The 23,459-nt window shown below is 38.8% G+C and overlaps 1 protein-coding gene across 2 annotated transcripts; it reads right to left on the bottom strand.

The window, feature by feature from the left end:
• Window positions 1-12,507: 12,507 nt before the first annotated feature.
• On the bottom strand, window positions 12,508-22,899 carry adnpb (activity-dependent neuroprotector homeobox b). 2 transcript variants are annotated; one of them, XM_060893457.1, is made up of 4 exons: window positions 22,775-22,899; window positions 19,065-19,181; window positions 15,742-15,834; window positions 12,508-15,624 (listed from the first exon to the last, which is right to left on the bottom strand). In XM_060893457.1, exons 2-4 carry the CDS (start codon window positions 19,170-19,172, stop codon window positions 12,790-12,792), a joined length of 3,036 nt encoding a protein of 1,011 aa, XP_060749440.1. In that variant the 5' UTR covers window positions 19,173-19,181; window positions 22,775-22,899; the 3' UTR covers window positions 12,508-12,789. The 2 variants fall into 2 exon arrangements, with proteins under 2 accessions (XP_060749440.1, XP_060749439.1); XM_060893456.1 differs by lacking the exon at window positions 22,775-22,899 and adding an exon at window positions 22,224-22,655 and having other exon boundaries at window positions 12,509-15,624.
• Window positions 22,900-23,459: the final 560 nt, after the last annotated feature.

Below are 23,459 nucleotides of genomic sequence, written 5' to 3' on the forward strand. Positions count from 1 at the left end.
ATTTAATTTGATGTCTTTATCAATGCAGGTTTTTAACAGCAGTATCATACAGACATATGAACAGACCGACACACCCGACATGCTGAAATGCCATAACAATGCAAATTAGAAAACAAGTAAATGCTTTAACTGTTGCCTTCCGACAAAAATCCATAGAAACCCTAACGTTTAATGGCTGTCCTTGACAAATTGAATGAACAGAAAATTGGATGTCTATACATGGAATTTTGTTAAAGAGAGAAAAAAGCAAGTATGGATCTTTTGATAAATAAAATTCATCTTTATACACTGTTCAATGAATACTCATGGGCAGCAAATTTGGTCCTTTACCCACTGGTCCCAGAACGCATCTGTGTAATTATTCAGATGTGGGGCGACAGGGTGGTGTGTTTTTTCCCCCCCAAATTGGTTAGGGACAGCCCTACTGCCGGGCCATTATGAGGCAACCTATAATCACACTCCATTCACCGTTCTCAAATACTCTCACATTACACATGATATTGCTGCATTGCAAGGACTGTTCAGATGAGGCTGTAAATATGTTCAGTGTGTACGAGTGTTTTTTTTTTCCAATTCTTTTTGATGATCATCAGTGTGCAGCTGAAAGATATTAACTTTTAGTTTTAGAGCAAATGATCATCCACATTACAAGAGCCTTAAGCAGATCAGATTAATCAGAATGATAGATCTGAGTTCTACAATGCAGTTTACTGAGGATTTGACTGTAAGCTGCCTTCATTTCTCAGGATGTTTTTGTCGTTACATTGATTTCTGTTCCGTTTCATGCACGCCAGATCTCGATGCATGCTTTACTGTCTTTTAGATTGCAAAAGCTGTCTGCAATTTAAGCCCACACACATTCATACCGTGGCCTTGAGTCTGTGAGATGTTCTTCTCTGTGTAAAAAAAACATTTAAAAGGAGCAAAAGAAAATGTGTATTTGTAGGTTTGTGCCTGGATAGAGCATACATTAAAAGGGTGGGGAAAAAAAGAATCTTAAAGGTCAGACTCCACCATCTGAAACTAATTTTTTATTTTTTTTTAAAGTAACATTCACTGGTATTGTTGTGTCATTTTTAAGTCACCAAGACTGTTTCATTACTGTACTTAGCTGTGCAGCTGTTTGGTGGTAGAGCAGTATGTCTAAAATGAATCATTCCTCGTGTTAATGCCACAATGGCCACGTGAGCTGTGTGACCTTAATTGTAAAGCTATATTTGAATGGAGATGTAGGGCAGGGATTACTGATCTTAGCTGTAACAGACTCTAGAGATAAGGTGTAAAAGACATACTTGTTTGGATAACCTGGTACTTGCCTGCCATTTATACCACATCAACAAATCTACTACACATTAATAACTGGATGTTTAAATGTCAGAATTTGGGTGGTCTGGGTGAGAAATTGTGAATGTTGTGGCTCACATTGAACAAAGTCATTGAGGACACTTTCATTATTCAAGCAGACACCAGTGTGAGGAAGGTGGAAGAAAGTAGGACACCATGATGGCTGGTATTTTGGAAAAGGTGTGCATTTTTCAGCTCCTTGCATTAATTGAATATTGGTTTCTTTATCACCCTGCAGAATATTTGTGCTATTTTCAACCTCTTATCTGCTCAGCTGTGTTCCCCTTAGACAGAGGTCTCCAATTAGCATGCTCTTTTGTCTTCTGATTCTCAAAAAACTACAGAGGCACACATTTATGTCCACAGGCAACAACATAACTAGCTAAGCTGTCACATGTGTGACTAAAATAACCCAGGAAGGACTCCCAAAAGCCCAGTTCCCAAAATCTTAGTTGGTAGGGCAAGAATGACATTTTGTTAAACTTGTGGCATGTTGGCATGTAGTTAATGGGTACTTAAAGGATGAGGAATACTTTCCTAGTGACATTCTGAAACAGAGTGGAATGAAGAATTCAAATGAGGGAAGAGTGTGTGGATTTATTTATTACACAAACATTCATTATGCATCCATAGCCATTACATATACCGTATCTCACAGAAATGAGTACACCCCTCACATTTTTGTAAATATTTTATTATATCTTTTCATGTGACAACACCGAACAAATGACACTTTGATAAAATGTATAGTAGTGAGTGTACAGCTTGTATAACAGTGTAAATTTGCTGTCCCCTCAAAATAACTCGACACACAGCCATTAATGTCTAAACTGCTGGCCACAAAAGTGAGCACACCCTAAGTGAAAATGTCCAAATTGGGCCCAATTATCCATTTTCTCTCCCTGGTGTCATGTGATTTGTTGGTGTTACAAGGTCTCAGGTGTGAATGGGGAGCAGGTGTGTTAAATTTGGTGAAATCGCTCTCACTCTCTCATACTGGTCACTGGAAGTTCAACATGGCACTTCATGGCAAAATGAAAAAAAGAATTGTTGCTCTACATAAAGATGGCGTAGGCTATAAGAAGCTTGCCAAGACCTTGAAACTGAGCTGCAGCACGGTGGCCAAGACCATACAGCGGTTTAACAGGACAGGTTCCACTCAGAACAGGCCTCACCATGGTCAACAAAAGAAGTTGAATGCATGCAATCAGAGTCATATGCAGAGGTTGTGTTTGGGAAATAGACGTATGAATGCTGCCAGCATTGCAGCAGAGGTTGAAGGGGTGGGGGGTCAGCCGGTCAGTGCTCAGACCATACGCCGCACACTGCATCAAATTGGTCTGCATGGCTGTCGTCCCAGAAGGAAGCCTCTTCTAAAGATGATGCACAAGAAACAAACAGTTTGTTGAAGCCAAGCAGACTAAGGACGTGGATTACTGGTACCATATCCTGTGGTCTGATGAGACCAAGATAAACTCATTTGCTTTTATTGGCGAGTGTGGTGGCAACCAGGTGAGGAGTACAAAGACAAGTGTGTCTTGCCTACAGTCAAGCATGGTGGTGGGAGTGTAATGGTCTTGGGCCACATGAGTGCTGCCGGCACTGGGGAGCTACAGTTCATTGAGGGAACCATGAATGCCAACATGTACTGTGACATACTGAAGCAGAGCATGATCCCTTCCCTTCGGAGACTGGGCAGTATTCCAACATGATAATGACCCGAAACACACCTCCAGTATGACCACTGCCTTGCTGAGGGTAAAGGTGGTAGTCTGGCCAAACATGTCTCCAGACCTAAACCCTATTGAGCATCTGTGGGGCATCCTCAAATGTAAGGAGGAGGAGCGCAAGGCCTCTAGCATCTACCAGCTCTGTGAAGACTCCCGTGGCAAAGTATCACTTCAGTGTTGTCACATGAAAATGTATAATAAAATATTTACAAAAATGTGAGGGGTGTACTCACTTCTGTGAGATACAATATATTTAAGTGAGTCTGTGCCCATGATAGATTCTGATTTCTGTTCTTGGATTGCAGGAGCAGAACCTGATGTGGTCTTCTGCTGTTGTAGTCTATCCACCTTAAGGTTTAATGTTTAGTGCATCCTGAGATGCTTTTCTGCTTACCACAGTTGTAAAGAGCAGTTATATGAGGTACTGTATCTCCCTGACAGCTCAAAACAATCTAGCCATTTTAGTCTGACCTCTGTTGTCAACAGAACTGTTGCTTATTCAATGTTTTTTGTTTTTAAACACCATTCTGTGTAAATTTTTTACAGAAGGTAGTGTGTGAAATTCACAGGCGTTCAGAAGTTTCTGAAATACTCAAACCAGCTGTTCTGTTAGCAGCATCAGTGCCATAATCACATGATTCTTCATTTTGAAATTTGTTTTTGATGTAAAATTGACCTGAATCTTTATATTTATGAATTATGCTGTATATAAGTTTATAAGTTTATAATTTACACAAGTCATGTAAAAGAGCACAACGCTGAAACTCAGGGTATAAATATCCATGTTGTGGTCAGGTTAGAAATCATGAAAATGATGAATTATCTCAGACCAAATCTGAGCATTTCCTCACCGTTTTATATGGCACACATATATCACTGTTTGTTCTGTACGCCTAAAAACCTCATCTTACTCTGCATTGAGAACGGTTTGACTCAACTATCAATAACAGAAGCTAGTATAAGTTTAATAAACCGAAATTCACACCTGGTTTTATTGTATTACCGGTGATATATTGATGAATCTTTGGGCAAGCGGTGCACCATCATCTTCACCCCTTACAGCATAAGAGCAAATCAAGCGAGCAGGCAACCAGTTTACTGTTGGACAGTTGAAGTCTATCTTTAATGCATGTTCTCATCACTGCAAATATAATACAAATATTTCTGGGGGGTGTGAAAACCAGTGTCCCAAAGCGGTCTTTCCCCCAGATTTTTAGAGGTTATTAATAAAATGACAGGAAGGGGAACAATAAACTGGGTCAGAGATGACATCCTTCGTCTACGCAGAGTTTTCTGAAAAGGGTATGCTGCTATTTTTATTTTTTCACAAAATCTAATATGAAACAAGATCATGAGCTTCAGATATCACACACATCATATGTGCATGAAACAAAACAACAGAAAACAGTTTAAAAAGAAAAAATAGATAATCATTTTATATCTAGATATTTGATCTATATATATATATATATATATATATATATATATATATATATATATATATATATATATATATATATATATATATTTACTGGTAAAAATAAGTCAACATTTTAACTGTTGTGGATGCTTATCAGATGTTTATGATTGTGCGGCTAAAGTGTATTAAACCTTGTAAAACAGTGAGAGCACTCAGATCTACACAACACATACTCACAAGCAGAAATTGCAGTCGTGCCTTTCTCACTGTGGATTCTGTCAAATGCTTTCGTGTGTCTGCTTTTGCCATCCAGTCCTCCAACCTTGAGCTCTTATTATGTGAGGAATAAAGAGTCAGCATGGCTAGGAGTCATGTTGAGGGTCTGAGTAAGAGTGTTTGAAATGAAAAGAGTAAGAGAGTAAGAGGAGGAATGAGATAGAGAAGAAAAAAAAAATGTGTTTTTCAGTCAGGTTACTTTAACTAATCCATATACTGCAAGTTTCTTGACATATAATTTGATTGGGTTAATATATAAACCTCTAAGATTTTGAGAGACAACACTGAACTGCGTAATAAATCATGATAAATGCTTTCCACTTTGAGTAACAGTGCATTGATAGAGGACACGGTGATCCTAGAGATAGAAGAGGGCACAGATTGCTCGTATGGCCACTGACCAGAACAGGAGGTTCCAACTGTTCTGTGGCGTTCCCCACAGTGTCCACTTGCATGATTCTATAGCATCTCGTCATATGTAGAGCATGTGATTCAGCTAGCTCTGGCAACAGTTGTAGGTTCTAATCTGACACAAGTGCCGTTAGAGCTTTGTGCCAATTACGGAGGAGCACTACATTATAAGCAGGTCTGGTGTTGTAGTTGTAAAGTAGCTGTAATAAATGCTGCTAAATGCTAATAATAGTAATAATCTGCTAAATGCTGTAAATGTAATAAAATTCAGCTCTTTATCTACATCATTATTCATCACTTCTGACTGCAGCATTGTTCTGAAAATCTTGTAACATATCTGTGTTCACATGCACCAAAAAAAGGGACTCAAGCTGTCCTCCTCTCAACAAACATATAAACAAGTGACAAATTAAATGAAAAACCAACAGCTCCAATATGTCCTGATGTAGATATCTGCAAGACTCTGAACTGTACTATTGGGATGAACACAATTCTTCCTAAAGATATTTCTTCAGTGGTTTAATGATCGTCCTGCTGAGCGATGTCCAAATAATTCTTCCAAAATCTCCCAGAGGTGTTCAGCTGGAATGAGATCTGGTGACACCAAAGGCCATAGTGTATAAAATAATAATAATACATTTTATGATGTATTAACTACATCAGACCACTCAGTGAGCCTTGGACTCACACCATGCCAGGAAATAAGAGTACAGCATAAAGGAGCCACAATCTTTTCTCTTTAATTTGTCATCCATCTGTAATTTTTGCCTTTTAATGGGAAAAAAAAAAAGGCAGAGCTTTGTTGCAGATGGGACTGAGTCTGTTTCCTGACTGGAATAATGTGAATAAAAGCCTGAAACCAAGAAACTATCCATTCATTAATAACATTTTTTATATTTATATCTTTAAATATCTTTATCTTTATATCTTTAAATATAAATGTTGCTATAACTTACCAAATGGCAGCTTTAACACTAATAAGCGCTTCATGTGAGTTCATGTAGGTTAATCACCATCCCATTCACATCCTGTAGCTTGAAATGTGCATGTCCACAAACCTGTGAAATTTTTATTCTTCTATTTTTAATGCTTGTCCAGTAATAAATGGATTGTAATTTGTAACAGATTTGATATGCTCTAGTTAGTGCAAAATAAACAAGCACACTGTAAACCAGGCTGCCATCTCAAAGGTTACCTGGACACCAAAATGCAACACTCCTAACCTTTCGTTTTGTTAAACTGACTATAACAGAACACTTTTACTCCCACACACTCATACAAGCTGCACATACACTGTGCTGAAATCAAAATTGACTCAAGGCATGCTATTGCCATCTAATGGTCAGAAAAAAAGCCATGAATTTCAGATTCCTGCATGAAAGACATTACAGTATCTTTGGTCCTACATCTAGTGTTCATACACTTTATGGCTGTAGGTTATTAGCTTGAATTGGTCTATAAACATGACAGAAAAGCACAGAGGTATAATAATGCAACAAATATTCTCAAAAATATAGGGCCATGAAAGATACTGCATAAACTACCTGTTTTTAAATCTGCCATCAACCAACTCATAATGCATTTCACATTATATGACACATATGACTAAAGGAGTAAACAATCCCATCAGTAAAAACCAAAGAAAGCAAAAAACAAGATCGTCTTTTGATTGCATGCCGTACATCTTTCAGACGCAACCGCAGTCAAAACCAAATCACAGAGAAAATGAGATTGATAGGGGTGAAAACAAACAAACTCTAAATAGACACGTTAAAAAGAACCTGTTCCCTGCTCTTTCATGCAACTGCAATTAGCCGATGATGTGGCAGCTGCATAATGCATAAAATCATGCAGATGCAGGTCAGGAGCTCAAGTTATTGTTCACATCAAACAGCAGAATGGGGAAAATTTGTGATCTCTGTGACTTTGAGCATGGCATGGTTGCTTTAGCCAGATGAGATGGTTTGAATATTTCAGAAACTGCTGATCTTCTGGGATTTTGAATAAACAAAAACAACTAAACTTGGTAGTTCTTGAAAAATATTTTCATGCTTTTTTTTTATTTTTATTTCTGTGAGCATATGCCCAGTGTAGCCACAGATTCACAACTCTGTTTAACCCGATGTGGTCTGATGTTGAACCCCTCCACCTCAAGATTTGATGTGTTGCATGGTCTGAGATGATTTACTTTTTTTTTATTGTAGAGATTGCTTATTTTGAGACACCATAGACTTCTGCTCAGAATCCAGAGTGTAATCCTTCCCTGGCCTCTATCACAACAACCATGCCAGTGTCAATGACATCACTTTCCATCCATTTAAATTGTTGTGACATTACCTGAAGCTTCATAATTTTGTTTCTGCAGAATTATGGGCACTACAGTATGCTGCTGCCACATGATTGACTAATTGGATTTGTGCATGACATTTTACATGAAAGTGGCCACCACAGTAATATTTGACAGATTTGAAGAATCCCACCTCATCTGTTAATCACACATTGGCGACTGCGACAGCAGTATGAAGTAAACAGAGGCTTGTAACCTTAAATGTTTTAGCTAATCAGAGCAGATAGACAGTTAAATAGTTACACCTTGCAGCCATGCAAAAACTTGAAACTTTCTGAAATCACTAGAGTTTTTCACAGGGTAATATTAATAGAGCGGTCCCTTCACCCGAACCCTACTAGCTGCAGACAGAAAAAAAGGAGTCATCTATTTTAAGTCATTTTTTGTAAAATGTCTTCACCTTCAGGCAGCTGTCAAAAACTCTCCACATTGGAAAAACTCTGGTTTCCATGACTCCCAGACTGCAAATGTGGACCATCATAAACCACACAATCAGCACAAGAAGGTGCCTTTACTTACTGTATTCGATTTTATTCTGAATTAGCACCCACTGACGGGAGAATAAAAGAGGAATCGAAACAGCTTAAATTACAAGCCTGAAGGAATATCACATAGATATATACGTAGAACAGATACCCAGCTTCTGAGGGTCAGTGGGTCACTGAATTCAGGCAATTGTAAAGTATTTGCAGCTAAATTGTATTCAAGATGATCATTTATTCAGTTACTTTTGGTCACTGATATCAAGTTACATATGATAAAGATGGCATTCTGTATTTTAGACTTGAGCCCATGGTTCTCCAAATGCACTGCATCCTTGCTTAGCAAAAAGGCAGCAGTTACTCAAACTGAATGAATAAACTATTCTGCATTTTATCCACATAGTTTATGTCTCATTCTTTCATTATTTGCTGGAGTGGAGCGGTACTTGCATTTGTAGCTCAGTAGTTAAGACTCTGTGACATTGATCAAATTTCAACACAGATGGAGAGTCACTGCTGGGCACTTGATTAAGGACTCCTAATTGCTTAGCTCTAGGCTGGGATTAGAGACTGCCTTGCATACAGAGTTTACGTCTGTTAAAAGTTTCGTTCTGTGTATATTGCATGTTAGACTGTAATCAAATTTTTCCATTATTGATGCAGATGAGATTGTCAATCTAATTGTAAACTGTGTGTGATCATTAGTATTGTGCAACTTGAAGAAAATGTCCTGTGACTTGAATGTACAACAAAACTGACAGAAAGCTTCACAACATGAATGCTATATATACAGTAACTACAATACAAGGAGTCAAGTAAGTTTTCTTGCCTTGTGCTCATGGTATAAGCAACGGAGCAAACATGATCACGAGCAAAATCAAATTTATTATGAAATATAAACATATAAAAAATTCTTCAGTCAGATTTTTGATGAACACTGAGTAAAAGAAAGGATGATTTTATTTCGAAGCTTAATAAATTTGTGTGTACTCCAAAATACAATTCAGGTAACAGTAACTGCAAAAAACCCCAAAATACTGTCAGTAATAACATTTTTAAAACTGTACTTGGTAAGCTTTCTACCTTGATGCCAGGTAATAAATAAAAAATAATGTTCAATAATAAACGAGCTATAATAATTAGTAGTTAATCTGAATAGATTTGTTAATTGGCACACAACACACCTGCGCCATGTGAGTTTTAACAAAAGATAAAATGGTTAGGGCAATTAAAAAACAATAATAATAAAAATAATTGAGTCTATATTAAGTAAGCACATCTGGGTAGCATGGGTTGAAAGTGGGCCAGTAGCTAATAAAAACTGGATCATGTTCAGCATTTCAGAGACACTAAACACAACAGAGCAAGCATGCCTAAATATGTAATGATTCATTAAGTCAAAATGTGAATACTCACTGTGATCTGGAAACCAAATGAATCAAAGAATTATTTCTTAACTGTAGGGTATTTTAGCATCAATGTTTTTTTCAATATCTTCATAATAAACTGTCTAAAAGTAAGATTTTCAAGGTTGTACATAATAAATTACATAACAGGCAAAATGTTATGTAATTTAGTTCTAAACATACTGAAGAAAAGTGACTTGTCATGAAAAAAATGTCATGACACAAATAAGACCCATGTTTCCCATGCTGTGCTGGGGTTCCCATGTTCCCAGAAAGGCAGCTGCAAATGTACACTTAGGACAGTTGATATTTTTGCTCTGTTGTGATCAGTAGTTTACGAATGGGTCTAGGACTCGAAGCACAACCCAGAACATCCACAAATACAAGTGTTAGCCCAAGAAGCCGATATTTCACTAACTCTCCCTCAACTTTTCACCCCCTGGTCAGTTCTTCTGCTTATTAGCATTTGTGCTTTGTAATTAGCCACTTCTGTATTACACACAGCCTGATCCCACTCCAGCTGATGCCCATGCTGTATGAGACACATTCATTAATCAGGGGCTGTGAATTAAATCAGCTCTAATTATATCAAAAGGGTGTGCTAGCACTCAAGTAACTGCTACACAAACCTTTCATGTTTGCCTTTCAAGTGTCTTATACAAGCCTTTTATTTCTTTATATACAAGCTAGCTGTAGTCGGTGGCTGAACTCTTCTTCGTTTACATGAGAGAGCTCGATCGTTTGGAACGGTTGCAGTCGCCTAGGTGTTACTTATCCCGCATTAACTACCCCTGCTTTCTTCACAGCTCCTGATACCATTTAAAGGAGCTTGATTAGGCATCACTATCTAATCTGAACTGAAGAGAGCTGCATGAACCTAATGGGCATATAAATTCCAACTGATTATGAGATACTGACAGATATTGTATTCACAGTAACCTCACCCACCTCGGTAGAATGTTTTCTTTTTCAACAACAGGAGGCAGTATAGAGAGTATTCACTTATGCCTACTTCCTGCCTCCCCTCCCCCATGTCAATGCTGCTCTGCAGACAAGACTGCAAGGGCCTCCATCAGCCAGCCGGGCCTCTCAGAGCCTCCACATGCGTGCGCGCGCGCGCTCACACACACACTCCCTTTTTCTCTCAGACTACGACAGCAGATTACACTGAGTTGGGAGGGGGAGGGGATACATTCTCAGACTTTCCCTCCATTTTGAGGCCTCTCTCACTGAGAGAAGCCATGAGTCCACAGTACCAACAATCTATGACATAGACTGGCTCCATACACAGATGCCAAAAAAAAGGTGGGTTAAAAAACATGAAAGATCAGTTCACATTACAAATGGTCAATATGCACAAAACTATGCATAAATATGGAAAAATCATTTTTATACCAAATTTTATTTCAGGAAGCTCAGCAGTGCAGGAGGCAGTGTAGCAGCCTCAGAGCAGCATGGCTCCCACTTCAATCCTGAGCATGGGTTACAGTCCATGTGGTTTCACAGGTTTTCCACAGGTCTGCATGGGCTTCCTCTGACCTCCCTAAAAAACCATGACAGTAGTGATGGTGGGTATGTATGTACATTGCCCTTGTGCAGCTGACGTATCCAGGGTGTATTCCCACATCATACCCAAGGTTTCTGGGAAAGTCCTCCAGATCAACCAATGTAAAGCCTGACCAAAGTAAAGCAGTTATTATAGGTGAACAAACGAACGAACGAATATTAATCTGTGAATATCTATCGTTTGAGTGTTTAACATGGCACAATGTATTTTCTATGCGCAACCATGTTAGACATCATCTCTTTTATATGTCTGGGTATATGCATTGATAAATGATCATTAACAACATTCATGGTGGTGTTCATACATAACAAAGGAACAAATCCATCTTAAGGTGTACATGTCCAGCCTCAGTAGCCAGGCTCCCGCCTAGCTGAAAATATTTTTTTCTCTAAATGTCAAGATAGAAAATTGTTTCAGTATAAATGTCCAGGTTACCAACGATGACCACTGTCAGGAATTAACTAAACAAGTAAACAAGACATCAGATGTCTACAGAGCAAAGAAAACGTCCACAGAGATGAGCCTAAAGTCCCTAAAGGTTTAAAAGAGTTTTGACTTACTCACTGTAACTGTACACTGAAGTGGACCAATAGAGTGTGTTGAGGTGTTGGCAGAAGATCTAACTGACACCTCATGCAGTTGGACATCAATAGTTTTGTTTAGAAAAGGCCTAAGATGAAGTTAAATTATAGAAGGATGGCAGGGTTAGAGCCACTATTAGAAGCACAATACAGCACTTTATTATTCAGAAATGCTTTAAGTGAAATAAACAAACCAAAACAAAACATACAAACATAAATTGCAGGTCACAAACTAAAACATACAGACAAAGTCAGTAGATGGTGAAGGCTCTTTGTGCACCAATGGCAGAATCCAGAGTCCATTCATGAAAAGCAATCAAAAACATTTAACTACTGAAGGTGATGTGAGAATACAAGCACTGTTCTGCAAAGGCTGAATTTCGGCACAATTAAAACAATGCACAACTTAATGGAGGTCACTCAAACTGCTCTTTGCTCTGACCTCTGGAAAGTAATTGTATCCGGGCAAACTGCTTTTACAGTTGACTAAAGGGTATGTCATGGCAACACCAAAAAAGGAATACCTCAGTTATAAACAGAAAAGATAAAAAGAAAGGTTATTTTATTTGCTTTTGATATATAGATATATTACTTAGCAAACTGCTATAGTTTGTTTAAAAATAACCATGTTGAACAGCCACCAAAAGCCACATCCATTAAGTGAACAAATGTATAACATATGACCATCTAGAGTGAGCACAAAATTATCAGCAAATCTGAGCACACATACTGCAACGTCATCGCAGACATAACTAAAAGACTGTACAAATATACACTACCTATATGATTACATGAAATTCAGGAATACCTGTAATTCTAATAACCACTCATTCAGCCACATAACAGTGGCTAGACATACATTAAGTATTTTGTGAAACTGAAACCCCCCCACCCACCCACCCAAAAAAAGCAAAAAACAAAACACAAAACAAAAAACAACAAAAAGAAAAATAGAAAAAATAAAATAAAATAAAGGCAAAACATTTACTGATTGGGGCATCTTAAGTATTAGCTTTCCCTAGCCTGAGGAAAAGCTCCTTCTTGCCTCCATTTCAGTAACCTAATTTAACACTCATCTCTACATTATGAAAAGTCTGACTTTTTGCCTGTAAAATGGCTTCAGAAAGTTTACGAAAGTATCCCATCTCGTTGCCCATTAGCGTGGTCCACAAGTTCAAGTGAGGCAGCACTGTTGAATTCTGGGAAATGAAGCAGGTGAACTGTATCAGACCTGTTGCTCGTCAAGGCAGGTACCTGATTGTCCAGACTGACCCTCTTCTTTGGGCCTTCCTTGGTTTTGCAGTTGGTCTAATGACCCGTAACCGTTCTCACCATTGAGAGAATCCTCTGGGTAAGAGTCACTTGTACTCTCTTCACTTTTTACCACACCAGCTATCTGGTTGCTCAACTTGGTGTCCATTTGTTGTGTTTCCTTGAGATCTCCCTCATCATCACTGTCAGAGTCCACAGAAATCGGCTCTGAATTTATAAATCCCGCAGGTTTTAAAAGTGTCTTGACTGACTCATTGACCTTTTGACCGTTAGAGTGTGGTGAGGCACTGGCAGTAGGTCTAGCTGGCACCCCATGCTGCTGGACATCACCATTAGAAATAGCTTGTTTAAGTCGTCTAATTGCACAAGCAGATCTGCCTGTGAAATCCCTAGATGTCCGACTTTTTTGCTCCTTTTCGTTAGATTTAAAGTAACACTCAGTGTCAAAGTCCACTAAATGCTGTAACTGCATAACATGGTGCATTTTGAATCCAAGCAAAACACTAACATTCTGTTTTTCACAGTCACGGACACATTTCCTTCTTCGATTTGCAAAATGGCTTGAAACATCCGATTTCCAGAGCCATAGACTGGATGCTAGCTTGTCTACTTCTCGGCGAGTGGGGTAGGGCTGCCTGTTAAAATACTGGGTGAGAAAAGCTTTGCGAGCCTCATAGGACTCATTTTCATGGCCCTTTGGGTTTAAAGCCAATACGACAGGCTCCTCTTTTTGCTCAATTAAGGCAAGCGGGCCTGACTGAGTATAGTCTTCTGGTCCTACTTTGCGTTTCTTTGGGTCAATTTCGCCATCAATTTGAAAGCCAGCCCGTTTTAAGGAAGCACCCTGAGCCTTGACAAGCCTAGAAGTTGCAGAAGACCTGCTGTCCTGGCCGTTCTGGGTTTTACCCACGCCCCGGCAGTGAACCAGATGCAAAGTGATAGTAGAAGCTGTCATGTTACTGGTGTAGACACCAAGGCAATGTATGCACTTATAGGTTAGCTTTTTCTCCACTGGATGCACTGTCTGGATCACCTGATGTCGCTCCCTCAAGTGGTGTGCAAGGGAATCAGAGATAGGACCCTTCAGAATGGAGAAGCAGAGTGGACAAAGGGTCTTGCCCACATCTCTCTTATAGGGAACAGCTGTCTGTGGTCCACTCTTAACAACTGTTGCATCTGGGGTCTCAGCAGGAATCTTTGGGAAGCGTGGATTCTGAGGCTTATTTCCCTGTGTAGTGGGTGAGGATTTGTTTTGGGCATGGAATGCCACAGATTCTTCAGGAGCATCCCGCATATTGTAAGTGGTGACAATCAGCTGGACATTCTTGGGGTTTCCCTGTTGAAGGGTAAGATCAAAAGTCAGTGGGGAATCAGTGCGTGCCCCTACAGACTCATTGGGATGTGACCCTCGCATGTGTACTACCATCTTCTCAACATCATTGAAAGTAGCCCTGCAGTATGGACATGATAAACCATGGATAAGCATATGGTTGAGTAGCGTGTCACTAGGCAGGTAGCGGTTGCAATATAAGCATTTACTGGTGAAGTTGTGTATCTTCATGATGTAGTTGGCCACTGCTGGCACCTTTTCAGCTTTGTGCTCTTTCTCAAAATGAGAACTATACACATTTTCTGGAAAAAGCTCATTGCAGATTGTGCAGATCTTCCATTTCTGAGTGTAAGATGTGCCCAGGGGAGAGATGCCTTTCCTGGGCGTGGCAGATGTTACGTTAGCAGCAGCTGCCTGAATTCGTGAAGTCAGTGGAGGAATCTTTAGAACAGAAGCAGATGTTGATGCTGAAATTGGGCTACGCAGACTGTTAGAGGAAAGTTGAGGTCTGGATGTTTGGGACTGCTGGGGCACTGAGAGTGCACTGCCTGGCAAAGCAATGCGTACTTGCTGTCCTTCTATGGACACTGCCTGAGTAGTGCTAGATTTCAAGCCAAACGTACCCGACTTCAAATTAACACCTGATAAGAGCCGAGCAGAGTTCATACCTCCTTTAGGAACGACAAGACGACCCAATTGCTGTGTAGACAATGGCCGCAGCCCAGAATTCACCAGAGATCCCTTTGGTGCAGCGATGGGGACATTTTTGTCTGCTTGGGATTTAGGTGCCACCATTATAACAGGCTTGGCACGAGGTACTACAACATTTGTATGGCCAATCATGGCAGTAACCTGGTAACCAATGCGTTCATGGTCCTCAATAACATGCTGCACCAGTGCCTCATAAGTACGGGGCACAAAAAGGCAGCGCTTACAGTGGATGGCTGAGCTGTTACTGTTACTAGCACCTGCAGGGCTATTAGAATCGGAAATGCTACCTCTGCCTGAATCAGGACCAGCTGTTGAGCCATTAGGAGTTGCTGTCTTCTCACCGGGTTTGGCTAAATATGGAGCAGCAACGTGTTGGAAGTGTTCCCGGTAAATGTGCTTGCGCACCACATTGTATAGTGGGTCCCTATAAGTGCATTTCTTACAGTAGTACACAGCCTGCTCTACACTGTCTCGAGGCTTGTCCAGGCGATTACCATCCTTCAGGCCAGCTACTGCCCCTTGGAGGCCTCCAGTCCTCTGGCGCATTGCATTGTTGGGTATGTGAAAGAGTCTGATGTGCGTTTCCAGAGTCTTCTTGTTCCCATTGTAAGTGCAATAAGGGCAGTTAAGAAGGATACGATTCTCAAAATCCTCACTATGGACATTACGAAAGTGGCTCTTATAAGCAGAAAAAAACTTAGAAGAAAATGGGCAGTCTGAACAACAGAATGGCTTTGACCGGTAGTCCTGAAAACAGAAAAACAAACACAGACTTTTAATGAAAACAGACCAGTTGACAAAATTTAATGATGTATGTAGCTGCTACTGCTTCTCCATTCTGTAGCGCAGAGTCACTATACTCACTTGTGTTTTTGTAAGAGAAGGATCCCACATACACACGTCGTCCCACGTGGTGTTCTTGACGTAGAAATCATTGGGTACAAAGTCTTTATAGTCCTACAGTAGAATCAAGAATTTAATAAAAACACCACACACAAAGTTTCACTTTAGGTTTATAGTGTCTGTCTTACATCAACCCAACAAACAAAATACGATAATTCTGTCTTCAGGGATTCATTTAACATTTAACAAGTTGATATTATTTGTAGGCTACTGTAAATTGAAATCTTATTTATGTATTTTTATTTAAGGTTTATATTCATTCAAGTAAATAGTTAAAAGAAACTAATGACTATAGAAACTTGATAATTAATAATGGCAGCTTGTGTTTTCCATTGCACTCCAACACACCCTGATCTGACAAAACCAAAAATGTACCTTTTGGTCTTAGCACAAAGCATTATGTCTTGCCAAAATGCAGATACTGGTCATCACCGTGAGAACATAATCCCACACTAAAACATTGGTCAGGGTTAAGGGTAAAATAGATGAAACCAAATACAGGTAAATCTTCGAAGAAAACTTGTTCTAAGACCCAAGACTTACTAAATTCTATGAAAGTTAGGAATAACACCATAAAGTGACAAATCGATATGACTGCCTCAAATGATTCCTTGGTGTATGTACCTAGTACACTGAAATACATGTAATATGTAAATCAAACTACTCATTTTCACACTACGTAGTATTATACATAGTAAATATGCCTCTTTTACAGTTTCTTACCAGAATTAAATACTGGACAGTGCACACCCACAAGAGACAATAGCAGTAGTTGCTAATAAGACAAAATTATAAATAACACAAGCAATTTGTCACCTGCTAGTGTGAACATAGTGTTAGCATTTTTTTATTATTATGAAAGATTAGAATGTCTTTAATCAAACCAACAAGGAAGTTTAGACACATGAAAGAAACTATCATTAGACTACTTACTTTTACAGAAAATATCAATATTTTAGCTGCAAGAGCAAGTGTTTTTATAAAGTGTTCTTTAAATGGTCTACAGAACGGAAATATGTACTTTAGCTACCTTGCAGTACAATTTAACATGATTATAGTTATTACTGGAGTGGTTGTTTTCACAATTATCATGCCTGCATAAGATTTATTCAAGGCTGGCAACTGCTCTACACAGAACATTTGTACAATCCAATCACAAAGCAAGAGGCCTGCTGTCCAACTACATCCATAATTCAATGTATCAAATATATCTGCCATGAAATAAATAAATTAAAAAATAACTAAATGCTTGATAAGTATTATAATCTCGTGCAACATGGTTTCAAGTGTTTTTTTTAATGAATTTAGCAATTTAGCAATTTTAGAAGCAAAATGAACATTGTGGGAGTGTCAGACCACATCAGTGTCTCCCTAGCAATGTAAATAACTCGAACAGTGTTGGGGTTAAATAAATGTGTAGGAATGACAGAGCAGAGCCTCCACAATACTTTTGTTGTTACACGTGAGTCATGAACGTTGCATGGTGTGTTGGTGTATTTCTAGCAGAGCAGCACCCGCAGAAAGCAAAAATAAGGTCAGAAACTCTAGTGCTGGCTTTTTGGTGTGCTCAAGTGTAAGTAAAAAGTATTAGAACAAAAAACTCAAACTGATTGGACAAAAATATACATGCCAACCTTTGTATAATAAAGTACTGCATAGCCATCATGATTATCTCAATAACAGCACAGCTAATTTTCATTACTTTAATCATTTTCATGCTGCTAGATTTGATTTCACTCATGCACATGCACAAAATAATCAACAACTGCAAATGCGTCTAAAAATTCTTTTAATTGAATCTACCTATTAAGACGAATAGCTAAATGTTAGAAATATTATGAAGAGACATTGACAGGAGCATTCAATAAAACATTTATGCATTTATTATTTGACATACTGATTGACGTATACCTATCTGTTTAAGATTACATTAAGCATTTAACTTCTCCCTCTCCATTCTCCATACACTTCATATGGAGTTAATTATTATATGACGAGATATGATTACACGCTGAGCTACGACAAATCTCAATTTTTTATTTTTTTTTTTAAACAAGGACAACTTACTTAGTTCCCCAGGACTTTAATCAATTCAAAGTCACAACAGTAACTGGAGAATGAATATTAAACTACATACACAAACATAAACCTGTGATGCTCATGACTGAAATATGATCAACACAACACCTAAAGAACCTAATCTATTAATTTTGCATTACACTCTTAATATTAGAAAGATACGTAACTATATAAACAGTCAGTACAACTAAAATAGAAAAAGTGAGTGTGAGCGACGAGAACGAGAGAGAATGCAACATGAAGTGTAACAGCCTTACAAATTTGTTGATTTAGAGTAAACAATGAAGGCAAAACTGAGTAAACTCATTCTGTTTCACAAAAATTAAAATACAGGACCTCTTATTTTTAACTGTGTTATGACTGAAACCTGAAACATCTATTAGTTATGTACCACTTCAGCAATCTCACTCAGTCCTCACTAACTACGGACTTTTAAAAAATATATATAATCGATTCTATTGTCATTAATAGCAAATAACTCAGAGAGGATGCACCTAATTATCTCTTATCAACAATTACAGGGGTTCGGCACGCACCATTGCATTTCCAAGCCTTGTAAGGGTCCATTTCACACCATTAATAAGACAAACTTGAAAAGCTTACCACTTTCTTTTACATAATCTTTTAATGTACTTGGAAGATGCTGCAGCTTCTTTAATGTGTTTTGAAGGTAATTTTAAGCTTAAAAAAATAAATAAAAGGCCTATGAACTTGCACCAAGAAAATCCCATTTAATCTATATTTAAATAGATAAATAAATAATAGTTCGATTACAGCCCTTTTAAATGTTACCTGTGGGATATAATAGTGTTATAAAGCTCAGCCCTGAAAGCAGATTTTGTCTAAAAAAAATTACAAATACAGGCAGGATTTTCAATGAGTTTTTCTAGATTTGCTAATATTATGTGCTTCTGAATTAAATTTTTTTCGAAAGATATATTTTCTAGACCGACTTACAAGCTACCCACCAGCCAACAGCTAACAAACTAGAGGCTAAATGCTCTCCACTATACAACTGAAGCCAGCCAAACACCTCCCTGGGCAATAGAACACGCTCAGAAGAAAGCACTCGCTGCGATTTTCTGCTTGCTTAATTCAACGTATTATAAGTTTTACACCACTGGAGCAAGCTACATGCACAGAAATTGATAGTCATTAATTCATCAGCGAGGGACAACAAGTTGTTTGATGGTGACAATACTTACATCAACATGATCCTTGCAAAATTCTAAACCAATATCCCCTAGTACTTTCTTTACATTTTTCCTGGCTTTTCGCAAACTGCCAAGGTTGTTAACTGGGAGCTGGAACATGCTGCCCACCTACAGAATAAAAAAAAGAGAAAAACATTAAAATACAGGTTTCAAATTATGACATTTTGCAAGTTTAAACTTCAGGATATTGTAATAAGGTTTGTACTTGCTCTATAGCATGACCCTTGGGTTTCTAAGTAATGTTTTTACAAAACCATGAATAGGTTTGTCTTTGTATCTCCAGGACTATGATGACTTTACATGCAAGTACCAAGCTTCAACGACAGGTTCTCCCAAAATGTACTTCTTTATATTCATACTCCTGTAAGAATGTAGTGCACTAAATCCTTCAATTTATATAAGAACTTGGGAGTGCAATTCTTGAGATATGAAAAAAAAAAAAAACCAGAAGAATATTTGCAAATTAAACTTTCTCTAATAAATGCAACATTTTGTCAACAGTTTTCAGATGACCTTTTTCTTTGTGAAAACCTCTAACCTTGTTTGGATATTCATAAGATTCAGAAGAACCTCAGGCTCAAATACATACACAACATTTTTTACAACTCCGAACAGCCGGGAGGAAAAAAAAAACAGGTCTGCAATAAATTATTCAGTATGTTCTGATGACTAAATAATCATTGTGTTTTATTCTTAATAAGAGAAAACTGAGGTTGGGCATACATGAACACAGAAAAGGGGACAATGAGCCACTCAATCTAATCTTCTGAAACTTCATTAGGTCTCCATTTCCTACAACTTTAAATCCCTAATGAAACATTTTCATTCTGATATCCTAGGACTGGTCTTGTCCAGGATGACCTCGTCCAGGTCACAGGACATGAGGGCTCAGCGAATACTTTAATATGAAAATTAAACAATTGTGAAAATGATATAAAACCACATGCTATGACCTTCACAGACAGCAGATCTCAGTTATGGAAGTTATGACATCTATGGCAGATTTTGTTACACCGTACACATGAAAACACCACTTGAGAGAATAAGGGTCTAGTGCAATTCCAGACAATTGTACAATTTATGACATGGTGCTCTAAACTCTTTTTTGGCAGCTCATATTGTTTTTTTTTCTTCTATAATCTGTCTTCCTTGTCTGTATTAAGACTTCCATGTTTATTGTTGCACTGTTTAATATCAGGGCAAAGTGTACCACAACAAAACATGATTTTTTTCAGTTAGCATTGTGACCACATAGAGGTTCCAGCGTAGTTAGCTGTAGGTGACAAAAAAAAAAAACACAAAAAAAACACATAACAGTAGATGATGTCAACATTTAACTCCAAACAACCGTCTTTCATAACCTGTTAAGAAAAAGAACTATACAGGTTCTAAAACTAGTTTGTAGTAGAAACAGTTGAGAGCTGATTTCACCTCCACCTCGTAAACTCCACCAACATAAACAGAGAACCAAGGTCTGGTTCCATTTCATGCTTGTGTTCCATGTGTCATACATACACCTGCCTAGTCTTTCACCAGAAACACCAAGTAGTCTAAAGGCAGTTTCTACAGTGAGAGTAAAGATATACATAGACCAGTTTTGATGCTCTAAAGTAATCCTACAACTGAAACGCACTAAAGCACTGGATGCTCCAATGACCATCACTTTAGTGTCACAGAACTGAATTCAAGCTTAACTCTATATCAGGGAGGAAAAAAAAGGCTTCTTCTAAACTCTAGCCGTTTCCTCATCCAAAGTAGATGGCGCTAGAGAACAGCTCTGTCCTGCCTGTTATATAAGCCTCTCCCCACTCTGCCTGCCCCTTTTCCGCTCTCTTTTTGTGCTGCCTCCTGAAGCGCAATCACAGAATGGCGCCTCCTATTGAGGTAGTGGCTGAGACATGGTGCAAATGTCTGCAGTGGATTTTGGGTGGGGGTTATTTTCAGCTGGGCCATCTTAGTGCAGGTGATCTGAAATAATGTTATCTGAGAAAAATAGATGACCTGGGTTAGGAAAGAAGAAAAAAAAAGAAAAAAAAAAAAACCCATAAAATATATATACATACAAATACCCAGAAACTTAGTCCATCGGTGATGAAGATACTTAAACCTTTTTATTTTATATATATTTCTCACATACAGTACTGGAAAATCTCCATATTTTTTTCTAAAGCTGTATTTCAGGTAAATCAAAGTTAAAAAAAAAAAAAAAAAAAAAGAGAGAGAACTTGTTAACATGTGCATCAACTCAAACCAAAACTAGCTATGTGTACAAAATATTTTGGGGTATTTGTTTCCCACTTTTTTATTTAACTATGCTGAATTTTTGGTCATCATAATTCAGGCAATGCAACCTGATCAAACTTGGGCAAATAAACATATACCAATTATGTATGGAGCATGAAGACTCATCTATGGTCAAATGATCCAGATTGTTGACATTTATGATACATCTCCAGAAGAGCTGAGACACAGTATTGTTATAAATCAAGCGTTCATCCAAGTGGCCTGAAAGGTGAAAGCAAACGAGGCGTCCAGTTTCCACAGTACAGTATTTAAAAAAGTTATAAAATAGTAGTACATCTGAAGTGCCTTGGACGAGCAGAGATGACAGCAGGTGACTAAATAAACACTTGTCACTACTTAGCATTAATTGTAGACTAGGAACGTTATGTTTTGTCGTTTCTTTTGTTAACACTAGTGACAAAACAGTGACAAAACTGACCATGAAACAACTCGTTAGCTCCGTTAGCTCATATTTCTCGAGCCTTCCTCCTTGTGCTTGTTGTATGGATGACCATCTCTCACCGGCTAGTTAAAAAGCTAAAAGCTAGCTAAACGTCGAAAAATGTACAGTATAACCCTGTCGAGCTATTTATTCATTCATCAACGAGCTATTTATTCCCACGCTTCGTTTCTGTCGTTTTTAAACCATCCTATCCGAGCCAAAGAGACTCACAGAATTCTTGTCGATTGCTAGCTAGCTAGCAGGCTAGTAACTACTGTAATTGTAGCTAGCTAGCATCCTCGTCGCTATGTTGGACGGATTTTTCTTGATGAATTTCTTTTTATTGGTTCCCCGAGAAGCTGGGTAGACGCACACGGCAGTTAGGTAAGTATCTAGCTCCTGACTCTGACAGCACACACTTTTACCTGGCTCGGACTGGGCTTCCCGCTGAGGTAGCCGCCTCACACAGCACAATCGCTGAGAGACAAAGCACAAGCGGCGCGTTCCCCGTGTTGTCCCTCCTCCTGCAGCCTGCAGCCGGTTCCCCGGACTAAGCGATGCCGAGGCGGACTCACCACACCGAAAGAGGGAGCTCGACTCCTGCCACTATCCGACCCCGGAGCTGTCTGCCTCTGCTTGTTCGGCTGGCGGGGATTTACTGTAACTCATCTAGAAAGCCTACTGAAGCGGCCACGGAAGACTTGAAATAAACGAACTGCTATCACGATCATCTAGCTCACATCTACATGATAGTAATCATTAAGAACAATTAACACACTCCTTTAACAATGCATCCCTATCCTTAACATGTTCCGTTCAAAATGGCGTGTGAAAGAGGGCGGAAGTGACATATGTGTTTGATTATGATAGAAGGGGAAGAAAAAAAAAACAATCACGATGGCGACAGAGAGCCGAAGCGCGATCAGTGATGTTAATGATCACTTTTACCTGTTCACGAGTGCCCTCTTTAGCTTACCTGGAATTCACAGACTTCAAAAACCGGGTGTCTTCGCGCCGGGTATTTTTCCCAGTGATACTGAAATAAACAACCCCCCGTCTGCAATAACACGCAAAATATCCATAGGGGGCGCCATTTGCTAAAACGTGATTGGACAAAGTCCGATGCGTCAATTCTGCATTGGGTATTTACCCCCGCGGAGAGTCGGATGTATACAGTGCCTCAGTACTCAGTTCAGGTGGTGGCGCTGTGCTGCTTTTGCGCGCAAGTTGCCGGGACTACTTTTACACGTGAAGGGCTGGGGTACCAGACCTATAAATACTTCAGGGGTGCCAAAAGTTATCCTAGGAATGATGTATGTGAACAAACTTTGCCTTAAACGGTTAATAAATGCACAATGAGATACAGTCTTCGGTGCAAGATTTTATGTAAAGCAGCAAAGAGCAATATAAAGATTTTTTTCTGCCTTATGGAAACCGAATTAAACCGTATAATGGAACGAACAGCTCGAACGTGATAAACCTCGCTCACAGGTGCACTGTGACAGGATAACGGATGTGTAATTGAGCCGTTATGACACATCAGTACATAGGAATAAGATGAAATTCTTTAGGTAATGAAAATGACCCTCCTGCTGTTTTATAGCAATTTATTTTCAGGTAGGAATCTTGTTCTACCTGAAACTCCACTGACACTACAGGAA

The sequence above is a fragment of the Tachysurus vachellii genome, chromosome 19, assembly GCF_030014155.1.
Source record: "Tachysurus vachellii isolate PV-2020 chromosome 19, HZAU_Pvac_v1, whole genome shotgun sequence".
Classification (NCBI taxonomy): Eukaryota; Metazoa; Chordata; class Actinopteri; order Siluriformes; family Bagridae; genus Tachysurus; species Tachysurus vachellii.